Here is a 12,047-nt window from a genome sequence, read left to right on the forward strand (position 1 = left end):
CCCTCTTTCCCCAGCAAGCTGCCGCTTTGTACTCGCCCCGTGCACTGAACATTAACTCTGCCAAGGATTCCTGTTCATTGACGGGGAGCAGGATCCTCCCCCTGCAGTCCTGATCGATCTGGGTTAAGATTTTTTCCCCTCCCATCATCTGCACAAAAATATTTGTTGGCTGCTCAGTAGCTAAAATATCCCTGTTCTTTCAGAAAAAAACAAGAGAAAGAAAGAAACTCCTTGGGTCATTCTCTTAGCATTTATGGGGCTGGGGAGGGGGCCAGCTGACAGGAATTCATCGACATTGTTTTACGCCATGGGAAGGGAACCACCCCTCCCTTCCGCCCACCCCTCCTGCCTCTCCCCCCTGCAAAGTCCCTCATTTGTTGCCTTCAATCAAAAAAAAAACAAACTAAAAAATAAAAAGAAACCCATCTCAAAGCTGTGTTGCTTTAGCACAGCACTGTGACATAGATCCAGACAAGTAATTCCCAGATGAGGCTGAAGCCAGTTGCTAAGTAGCCGATGCAACACGGTGGTTTTGCTCCAAATGCTGATGAAAAGTCAACACATTTGGCTGAAAATATCAGGGTACACCCAGCTGTCAATGGGAGAGCTAGCAACACCACACCAGGCGGCTGGTGATTTGGAAGTCAAAGCCAAACTTTTTCCATGAGCACGTTCACGAGAGGATGCTTCTTTCCACACAGGGGCAGCTTCTTACCCCTCTGAAGCACTTTGCAGAGCAGGGAAGGAATGGCAGGCAGACAGGCTGGGCGGTGGAGGGGATGGAGGCCGCGGGCGGAGGTTTCTGCACCAACAAGTGGTCGGGCACTGGGAGGGTCCATGCGGAGCCGAGAGAGGACCACGCACGCTTCAGCCTCTCTGCTCCCTAGGGCCTTTAGCAGGAGCAGAGGATGCTCTGCAGGTCTTACGAGTGGATCCTTTTACCTTAACTACAATCTCATCTTTGCAGTGGCCTCTCACAGTGTTTTCCAAACCCTCAGCATGCATGGGCGCTTGCTTCTTTGGAAGGGAGATACTACACATAAGATCCTAATATTAGGACCTGTGATGAGAGACCTCTATCTTTGTCTCCCTGTGGAAAACTACCCCTCCCTCCAGAGTAGCCGTGATCTTGCACAGAGGCCAAAACACAACGATGGCTTTAATCAAATACTGGAAACATCTGCTGAATCCAAGGGTCCCTAAATGAGTGCTACAACAAGTTGACTCTCTTTGGTCCAACTCCAGCACAAGTTAGAGTGGCTCTACGGCTCTCACCCCCTTGACCACGTTCAGCACTGTGGGCTGGGACTGAAGGGTGCCAGCCGCTAATAGTCCCAAATTCCCACCCACTCCTTCCCCTTGCTGCACTCGAGGATAGGAACCATGAGTTCAAGCAGCAGGAGACAGTGGGACTGGCAGCAAGAAGGTGATGGGGAAAGACTTGTGAGCACCAGCATGCCTCGCTGCCAGCTCCATTTCCAGTGCTTTGTGCCCCAACGCATTTGAGACAATGAAGAGAGAAACTGGCTTTACACCAGTAAAGCAAATTAATCCCCCCAGCTGGGAAACCCCGCCATGTAGTGCGTAGTGTCCTTCTGTCACCCTGATCATCTCATGTCACAGGGAGATGAATGCAGAATCCACCCCAAAGCCTTTCTGGCTTCTTGGTGGGGACCAGGCAGGCCACGCTGTCCTGCTACAGTGCCTGTCCGTGCCTATGCTTGTGCCGAGCTGCGTGTCCCTGGGGTGGCCTTGGGGGTCACCTCCGCCCGTGGTCCCCCCAGGGCAGGCACGTGCCGCAGGAAGAGGGCCTCACATTTCTGCCAAGCCAGGGAGAATTTGAACAGACCGCACTGCCTGCGAGGAGAGGAGGAGACTGTTTTTGGCTAACCTATAAATAACCATCATTTCTATAAACATCTGCCAGGGTTGGGAGAAATTGGAGGCTGTGCCAGAGACCAACCCATAATCAAAGCATTCTGGCAAATATTGAGATGGCAGTGGCTGTGTGGGCCGTCTCCATGTACAGTATACAAATATTTACTGTAGATTTGCCTGCTGCGGTAACTACTCGTTCCTAGCAACTTTCTGCACCAACTCTTGTACAATTTTATCCTCTCACAGTCTGGCTGAGCAAGTTGTTGACTTTTTTTTTTTGCCTACCACCAAATACGATCGTTTGCTGCCTTGTCTGTGCACACTTTGCACCTGGAGAGGACCCCTTGGCATAAGAGTGCTTTGCCGCCAGGTGTGTCAGTTGTCTGTAGCTGTAGGTCACGGTCTTCATCCCTGGAGAGAGAAGATGAAAGAGAAGAACATCTGAGCCCTCAGCAGAGAGGATAAGGACCTGGACAAAGTCAGCTTCCAAGTAACGCAGTCTGAAGAACCCTCTGCAGAAGAGATATTGTCACCTTTGAGTGACAGAAGGACATGAAAGAGCAGAAAAATGCAGGCAGGTGCCCCCAGGGGAACAGTCTTTGTCCAACACTGGTTGTCTCCCTGCAGAAAGAGCTTTGGCTTGAGTATTTTCTAGTGACTTAAGAAAGAAGCACACAGCATGGGGTAAGCCAGGTTGTGTGAGCAGCTCTGGGTAGCCACAGTAAAGATCTCGACCTTGACTCTAATGGCAGGATGTCCTGACAGAGTAGGAAATGACCATGCAAGCCAAGGGAAGAGACTCCTCACCGCCAGGCTGCTCTGCTTTGTCTTTTCTGCATGAAATATTGCTAACCTTAAATTACCTCTTCCTCCCTGCCAGATGGAGTCTTATACATCCGATCCCTTGGTCTACCACGGTGGCATGAAGGTCTCCTTTGTCATCCAGCTGATGAATGCCATTGCCAGAATTGAGCGAGCTCTGCCCAAGCTGACTTTGCCCATCCTGGTGCTACATGGCTCCTCCGACAAGCTCTGCGATATCAAAGGGTCCTATTTACTGATGGACACAGTGCAGAGTCAGGACAAAACACTCAAGGTCTTCTTACTTTCTTGATTTTTAGGGTCTTTTCCTGTCAGCGTCGGCCTGAGCATGAGTGACCGTGAGGGGTAGGGAGCCTGCTGAGCTCTGGAGAGCTGGAGGCAAAGCAGGGCTGATGTGTTGGTGAGACGGAGCAGGTTACGGCCCCTTTCACCAGGAGGTAGCCCAAGTGCAGCCCTCCCCTGCAGTGTGGTGGCCTTTCACCAGCGACAGCCGGGCTGCGGGGTGGTGGGTGATCTCAAGACCTGACCCAGGGGTGGCTGTGGACCTAGAGGGTCACTTGGACATAAGCAACTTGGTGTAGAAGTAGAGTGAGGCTCATAAGCAGGTAAAGTGCTGACCCCAAAAGCTCTTCCAACAACACCGTGTGAGCACCAACCTTACCTCCTGCCCCGGCGCGTAAAGGTACAGGGGGCCCTTTCCAAAGCGCAGCACAACAAAAGCCACTTCACATCTGCTCATTTCGAGAGAGCCACAGCTGATTAACCAATTGTTAGCACATGAATGAGCCTGAAAGAGAGACAGGGAGACCACGGGAAAGCTTTTGTCATTGGAAAAATAACTGGATAGTCTGGGCATAAAGGAGTAAAATTGCACAAGGCATGATGGGAACATCCCCCATTGTCCTTTAAACTCCAAGGGCACAGTAAGTATTTCCTCCTTCTTAGTGGGGTAGGAAGCCAGAAATGCATGGGGTTGGGACGTGCATTATCTTCCTAAAGGGCAGCGGGGTGCGCGGGTGACCTGCAGACGTCAAGCTGCAATGCCAAGGCCTTCCTGCTCGCGGAGGGCCAGCACCGCCAATGGCATCGCTTTGATTTCGTAACCTGCCACGTCTAGGAAAAAAAAAAACCAACGAGGTATGGGCAGGACGTGTTGGACCCCGTGGGTGTTGATGAGAGGGGACTGAAGGCTGTTTTGTTGATGCGGATTTCATTTTTCTGTGCTCATCTCCGCTCTCTCCCTGGTTGCAGGTGTATGAGGAAGCCTATCATGCCCTCCACAAAGAGCTGCCGGAGGTCTCTACCTCTGTCTTCACAGAAATACTGACATGGATTGGCCAGAAGGTCTCAGCAGCTGGGGAAACCAGCCATACTTAAGAGCAGTTGTTTTTGCAGCTCTTACTGGGGTTTTCTGGGAATAGATGCTTTTCTTAATAGAAGTCTCTCTGAAAAAGATCTGATGCGGAGGGACTCTTGGGATATTTTGTCATGCATAGTGTAAGGGAGGGTGGGGGGAGAGGCACAGGGTGGGGCAGCATTGGCTGATGTAAATGGCCGGTACCCTAATCTGGGGAGGAATTGAGAGCTCTGGGAGCAGCTGTCAGAGCTTCCCAGGTCGGGTGGCTTTACTGAAACGCCCCTCACCCACCAAACTTCCCCCATCGCTTCCCCTTCTCTGCTTTTGCTGGGGTGACAGGGGTGTATTTATACTGCAATAATTTTTGGTATGTTAAAGAAGTCAGTATCTTCCACTTCATGGTTTTGATTCCAGGTGTGTACAGTCCCTTCCCTGTCCCCACCATCCAGTACCTTAACAGCCCTGGTCCTTGCGAGGAGAGCAGTAACGAAGGTGCTGGGTAACGAGGAGAGGCTGAAGAGGGAGCTGACAGCTCCCTGAAAGCGAAAGGCTGGTTTTCAAGGTCAGCCCCCTTTGGATGCTGCCTTTATAAGGCCAGGGGAGAGCATTATGCGCTGGGGGAAAGCGTGGTGAACAGCTCTTTAATTTTCATCATCAGAGCAGGATCCCAGAGGGGAGAGGAGGAATGTGGAATCAAACCCACTTAGCACATTCAAAAACCATGCTTTTCCCAATGCCAAACCCCATCTCTCCTCTGCAAGATGAACCACTCTGTAAATATTCCTAGGGGCTGCTTTTTTTCCTTCCCTTTTTTTTTTTTCTTTTTTTTTCTTTTGGAATTAATCACTTGCGCTACTGAAACTGAAAAAGCAAAGTCAAAGTTATAAGAGAATATAGTAACGTAATATATTATGTATGTAGAGGTGGCTGCGAGCTGGGGAAGAAATGGGAGGAGAGTCTAAAGAAGGGGTTAATTGTTCCTTCTCTTGGCAAGGCGTAATGTTGTCCTACCAGGATCCAGTCCTCTCACCATAACTTTACAGTCATAATCTGTTGTTTTCCTTCATCAGTTGGAAAATGGCCTGAAAATAGTGCTAGAGAGAAGCGCAGAGCATCTGGTGGGTGGGGATTAGCAGTGGGTGTCCTCATGGTCCACTGGTTTAGCAGGAGACCCACAGCGTGAACACAGATCCCATCCAAGCTCATCCCAATCTCCTCCTAATCAGCGCAGCCACCTCGGGGGCAGATCGCAGAGCAGAGGGGCCGAGCTCACCCCTTTTGGCAACGCGGGGAGCTGAAGGCAGAGCATAGGGTGCAGGCATCCATCCAACGTCTGCCTGGCTGCACTGGGGTGTCCAGGGACACTGGTGCGCAGGCTGCCATGGAGGAGCTCGTGGACTGGCCCAGTGGTGCAGACAAGCCAAACCCTAGAGCTGCCTGGGTCTCGGGTAGCAGCAGGGCTAAAGGAAAGACTTTACACCTGCTTATGGAGCAGAGGCGTTGTATTGATACAGCAAAAGCTGCATAGTGATCACGGCGTGGCTGTGGGGGTCACTTTGTCCAGGGTGATGGCCCTAATTACGAGTACACTTCTTGGCACTAGCCAAGGGGAAGGGGTTTAACCTGCGCCTCTCCCTCCAATTTTGCAAGAAGAAAATGCCTGCAAATGTTGCACAATGGGAGAGTGGGGCATCTCCCCCAGTGACAAACCAGTCCCCTTATTGCCTTCCCTGGCAGCAGCGGGACCCCTCGCCACGTCCTGTGCCGCTGCCCCAGGGCTGGATGCAGGGGGTCGCCCGCCTCTCCTCCCCTCGAAGCCAGTTCTGGCAAGATTCAGGAAAGGGACCTCTGTGCAATAACAGTCAGAATCAGGGCTTAGTCCCGTTCAGTCCCAGCAGCGTGGATGGATGAAGGCTGCGTGGATGGATGAAGGATGCGTGGAAGCAGGTTACATCCTTCTACTTGCCCTAAGGGGCCCAAGTCAGGAAAGCTCTTTTATACAGGTTGCTCCAGGCACTTTCACACTTATCTTTTCCTGCCTCTAAAGAGAGGAACGAGCTGTAGTTCTCGCAGCAATGCCGGCTTTTGATTCAAATATTATTCCAGTGCAATCAGCTGTTCCCACCAACCCCTGCTAAACCTCTGGTGACACTTGCTATGGGAAGGAGGCGATGCACAGGTCGCCTGCTCTGCATCTTCCAGCAGCCCGGCTTGTTGCAACGTCTTTTCCCCCAGCAAGATCCCTCCTTGCCAGATGCTGCTGGGGAAAGACAGCAAGAAGAGAAACGCAACAGCGGGGATAAACCTCACCTGCTTCTTCAGCTGGGAGGGGGATCAAGTAGGCGTGATCCAGTGGTGACAGACAGTGCGGGGGTGGTAGCAAGATGAGGATTTAAGGATGGGATTTTTGAAAGCACTTTTGCCGAGGAAGTCAGGAGGAGCAAATCAATGCCCACATTCTTCACATCTCTTCCCAAATTGCCAAGCACTTTGCCGGGGGGAGGGAGGTGACCCTCCAGCTGGAAGGTCAGAGCCCGTCTGCTCCCTCCAACCTGGCTTCAGGCAGAGGAAGGTCCGTGGTCAGTGCCTTTGACAAAATGTGTCCTTTCAGCCAAGAAACATCTGCAGCTCAGCAGAAATAAAAGGAAACCAATTACGTTGATCTGGGGAAGGCTCGTCCCTCTGTCAGCTAAGCTCAGCAATGGCATGTGGCCTGGGGAAGCTGCGTTTGAAAAACCAGGTTAACAAACAAAAAGTTGAAAGAACAACCACCAAAAAAAAAGCCAAATAAGCCCCAAGCCCCTGGCACAGCAGGGGTTACTGCCACCCTCAGCCAGTTTTCTGAAGAATTGTCTTCTGAGGAAATCAAGACGAGGAGAGCAGCCCCGAGGAGAGCAGCCCCTTGGCGGCCGGGGAGACGAGCGCGGGGGGCAGGAGCCAGGAGCAGATGGGCCTGGGGCAGCGGGGGCGCGGGCTTGCACCCGCTGCAGCTCCGCCCGCGCATTTCGGCTCTCACTGCTGCTGCCCATCCCTTACCCTGCCCGTAAGCTACTTTATATTGACCCGGTTAGGTTTCACCGTGCCCCGGAGGAATTCTTCCTTCGCTGACCAGATTAGTAACGAGCAGAGCTGCTGCCAAGGGAAATGTAATTAAACCCTGTTTTCAAACGGCAGGTACCATTTGCAGGGAGCACAGCCGGCCTTATGAATGTTGCTGTGCGGAGCCGCACCAGAGACCGGTCTGCCTTTGAGAATAGGTGGCACTGGTGACTGAGCAATAGCAATGTGTAACTACTGTATATATCACCACCGGTAGCACCGAGAGACCATTCCCCGCTGCCTAACCCATCACATTTTCTATTTAGCCTGTTCTTTTTATACCGCTCACCTTAGCACACTGCCAGCACAAGCCCATCGAGATCACACTTACTTTTCCGAGTAATTTCTGAGCTTGTCTCTCTTGTTCTGTTGTGTTCCAGTTCAATAAAATACATTTATATATATATACATATATAAAAACATATATACATACACATGTATTTTCAGTGGGAAAAACCATATACGAGTTTAGGATTCTTAAAGGAATACAGTGTATATTGCAACTAATAATAAAAGTTATGTTTTCTGAACAGAGCGTGTTTGAGGGCATCATTGGTGACTGCCGTCCCTTCGGAGGGTGAGAAGGGAAAGGCAGAGAGATGTTAAATTGCCGTTCAGCTTGCGGAGGCGGCGGCTGCAGCCCCTGGGCGCTGCCGAGTCACCAGCGTGGCCGGCGCCGGCTCCCCAGCCGCTGCGGACGGGGGGTCTGGGGGCAGCCCGGTCTCATGGAGCTTCCCTTTCTGCTTCAAGATCAGCTTTTCAAAGAGCCCTGAAACCCACCACCTCACGCCAGTATTTGCTACAAGCCCAGAGCAGCACAATAAAAAATCAGCTTGGGACACTGCAGGTGTCTTTACATCTAACTTGGACCTAACAGGGCTGGCTGGCTGGGTAATCCCAGGGAAAACTAGCTCTACTCTCCTCAGAGTCAAAGCTTTCTTTTTTTCTTAATTGTAGCTGAGGTGCTAACTTTAAAACAACAAATGAAAAATCCCCTGGCCTAAGTGCTTCCCCACCGCAGATGAACCAGGGGTCCGGGGCTGGTGGAGGAGCCTGGAGTAGCAGGCAGGCTCAGCCTGCTTCGAGACCCAGTTCCCACGCCTTCACAAGCCCATTAAAATATTGCGGGGGTCCTGACCCGTACCCAGTTCAAACAGGAAACATCTGCACCGTGGCCAGGAGCAGCAGCTGCTCAAATCCTACCTTTTCCCCCAGCTGTGACCCCAGAGAGGGCTGGGGAGCGGGGTTTCTGCGCTCTCCGCTCCCAGGCAGTGCCCAGGTGCTGTAAGAGCCCCCGGACCTGGGGCTGGTGCTGTCAGGGTGCCCCGTGCTGTGGAGATGCCCCTCCCGCCCAGGGAGCGGGGCTGGGGCACGGCGCAGACTTCGGGACAAGCTGCTGCGTTCGTGAGGGCTCCCCCGCCGCCCACTGGCACCCCAAAACGGGTGACGACCGCCGCGGCCGCAGCAGGGGACAGGCAGGACTGCGTGGCCACGTGCCCACCCTCCGGCTGGGGTCATTAGCAGCTCCAGAGCCAACCTGCAACCTCCGGCAACTCATTTCATCCTCCTCACGCCACTACTCGCTAAATCAAGAGAATAATATTCTCTTTCTGCGGCCCCGCGCGGGCTGTGCATCTGATCACGCCCCGGCTCAGAGGCTCTGGCTGATGACTTTGATGTGTGCATCAGCACAGAGAGCAGAGCCGGGGCTTTTTGCCAAGCCAGCGGGCAAACTGTGGCAGTAAGAAATATCAATAGTAACAAGATTTGCTTTAATACCGGCAAGTCCCCAGCTCTTTTACCTGGTATTTTAGTGGCTCATTAAGCTCCTCGCAGATTTGAGGGCTGACAGAGGGTGCGTGCCTTGGTGCCGCCAGCTTTCCCGATGTCACCACCCGGTGCCTGGCGAGCTGTCACGGCCATAGGTGGCCTCGCTATTTTTAGCATGTGCTGCCAGTCTGATCCTGCCAGTCTGTGGGAACCCTGAAGCTTTTTGCCTATTTCTCTTCCCCCAGCCTGTGCTCGGTCTTGCGTTACCCAGAGCTGGCGGTTTCTCTCGGGGTTGGTGCAAGGCGGGGATCAGCCGATGGTAAAGCAGGAGCCAAGGCAGTGCCGGGGAGGGGTGTGAATCCCTAAGGAGTTCCCTCCGGCTGCCCCGACAGGGCTGGGCAGCCTGCCCCACCGTCAGGGCATGGGGCGAGAGCTGCCACACTCGGTCACGTTGCTGCAGGGACCGTGGCTCTGTCAGAGCTCCGGGACCAGACAGCCCATCACTCGGGCCAGGCTCAGGCACTGGAAAAGAGCCAAATGCTGCAGCTTCAGTGAGCAGTGGGGAATTTGAATTCAGAAGATCTGCTCAGCATATAAACCATCAGTGCTTGGGTTGCATTTTCTGCTGGCAAATGATTAAGCGTGGGATTTATAGGCCATCAGAGGAGGAGGGAGAAGCAGGGCTGTAGTTCACTCCAGTGCTGCTGGTGGAGGCGAGTGGGGACTCGCACCTCTCCGGCTGCCGCCGTCCCTGCCCGGCCTCGGGCAGATCTCCATCACAGAAAGGGGGATGGAGCTGCCGGGGCCGCGCAGGTGCCGCCGTACCATCAGCGACCACCGCCACCGCACACCGTGCTGGCAGCCTGACTCCTGCCGCCGCTGCTCCTGCTCACTCCAGGCTCTCCAAAGTGGGGGTTTTCGGGCAGCCGTTTGCTCTTCTCTCCACGTATGACCACAACAAGTCCCCTTTGCGCACAGAAATGGGGCAATGCTCTCCCAGCTTATCAGTCCGGGATGCTCTCTTTCTCCATCCGATGGGGAAGCTGCTGATGTGGAGCTACCCCTCACCTTCCTGCGGCTCTCCTAACAACTCCCTTGTTACACCAAACAGCCACCTCCATGAGCAAACACCGCAGGGCCCACACCTCCCAACAGGAGCAAGCCGAACAACCGGCCTTCCTGTGGCCACTGCTCCTCGGGAAGGAGGGACACGGCATTAATTTCCCATCCCTCTGGAGGAAGGTCTTCAGAGTCTGGAAACATTCCAGGAATTCAGATGAAAAACAATTCCTAAGAGATCAATTAAGAGTTTGGATGGATCGCATGCTATGCGCTGATGTCTAAACAGAGGAAACTTGGCAAAGAAATCTGCTTGGCCTGGAGGGGGAGCGGAGGGGAGGGCAAGATGGCCATCATGGAGAACACTTGTCTTGTAAGAAAACACAGAGATGAGAACAGCAGAGGCGAAGCAAGGGCAGCTCGGGTGCAAAGGACGAGCGGTACCTTCCCTGCATCAGTTTTGGTCCATGACCAAAGGCAAGCAAGCCCCTGCCAGACCACAGTAAACCCCGCCGTGAGGCAGAGCCCCAGGAAAAGCCGAGCTTCCCAGTCTTCCCAAAGTCAGCAGCCTTCGTGTCAGAGCCGTGCCTTCATTTAGATGAAAAATGATGCAATGGCAACACCAGCAAAGCTCCTCTCAAGCCAACAGAGCGAACCCTGGAGCAGGAGGGATCCACATGCTAGAAACAAACAACTCTGGTTCCCCATCCAGAGAAAATAAATCTGTTTTTCCCCTCACGCTGGCCTGCAGGGTCAGCTTCGTGCTGCAGCGATGGCAACAAGCTGCCCGCCCGCAGCACAGGGCAGCCCTTGTGCTATCCGTATCAAAAGCCCCGACGGCGCTGAGCTCCCAGGGCTCACCCCACGCACTTTGAACACCAAGTCCTCTCTTCCCGTGCCAAGCGTGTGCACAGCCCACGCTGCGGCCGCTCCGCTCCAAAACCCAGCCCGGGGCCACTCGCGTGACCGGCAAGCCCTGGATGCCCAGCAAACGCTGAACTTTGCACGCAAGACCGATCTGCCCCTGTTATCGCTGCCAGCACCGCGGTCGGCAGAGCAAGAGAAGTACTTTCCCCTCGTGTGCTTCAGACCTGGAAGATTGTTGTTTAACTGCATGCATGATTGGAAAAGGTCACATAAAATCAGGAGACAAGAAACACCATCTCCCCTGGCCGCGGGAAGGGAAGGAGCAGTCCCCCCAGGAGCGGCACGGCCCGAGCCAGCGCCTTGGACGGCTTTGAAGACACTGTGCCCGGCAGGCACTCAGACCGGAGGAGCAGCATGGCAGAAAAAGCTTTCTGGACAATTCGCCTGAAGCGTTTTCAGCTTCTCAATGACAGCCTTTGGGAAAGGGAAAGAGATTGAACTTGCCGCCAACAAACTTGTTTTAAAACTCCTGGATAAAAGTTCAGTTTTAGATCCGGGGAGGAGGGGGGTGGAAGTTCTAGAGAGCAGATTGCTGGCTCCCGTTGTGGAAGCAAGCTTAATAAAATTCGTAGAAATATTGGTGGTTCTGCTATGCTGTGCCAAGAATGTGTTAGAATAAAACCTTCCGAGCAGAAGGGAGAGATATAATGTCATCTTAGCCTTGATATGAAAGATCAACCTTCCTCTCCTGAAGCGTATCTGGAGGAGCCGTAACCAACACGTTCACTCGCCTTCCCTCCAGAGCAGGTCCCTGCACAGCCTTGCTCGCGCGGTTCATCACTGCTGCAGCCTTGGACAAATGGTACCAGCGCGACCCTGGCTCGCAAAGAAGCGATGTGATGAAAGAATAAAGAGGGAGGCATTTTTTCTTACTGGGTTTTAATGCCATCCCAGCGCAACACAGACCAGCTCGGTTTCCTCCGTGGGAAAGCCACACCGAGTTACTTCGGATTTCTTTAAAAAGACCAGCCCCAGCCTACCCTGCGCCCATGAGCCGATGCATCTGGCCGCACCGTCGCACTCCCCTCGCCCCCTCTTGCCTGGCACACCGTGCCAAAGCAACGGCTGGGGTTCTGCCGTACCAGCCGAGGGAGCAGGGCGCAAAGCAGACCCGCTGGCAGGGAGCTGCGGCCAG

General features: G+C 53.5%; 1 protein-coding gene across 1 annotated transcript in view; it reads left to right on the top strand.

The window, feature by feature from the left end:
- The window catches only part of MGLL (monoglyceride lipase), a 67,473-nt gene extending 59,785 nt beyond the window's left edge, over positions 1-7,688 (top strand). Inside the window, exons 7-8 of the mRNA XM_082322452.1 lie at positions 2,759-2,974; positions 3,952-7,688. Coding sequence (XP_082178578.1) covers positions 2,759-2,974; positions 3,952-4,077 — 342 coding nt within the window. The 3' untranslated portion in view covers positions 4,078-7,688. The remainder of the gene's footprint in view (positions 1-2,758; positions 2,975-3,951) is intronic.
- The last annotated feature ends 4,359 nt before the right edge of the window (positions 7,689-12,047 follow it).

The sequence above is a fragment of the Platalea leucorodia genome (genome assembly GCF_965183815.1).
Source record: "Platalea leucorodia genome assembly, chromosome: 9".
Lineage (NCBI taxonomy): Eukaryota > Metazoa > Chordata > Aves > Pelecaniformes > Threskiornithidae > Platalea > Platalea leucorodia.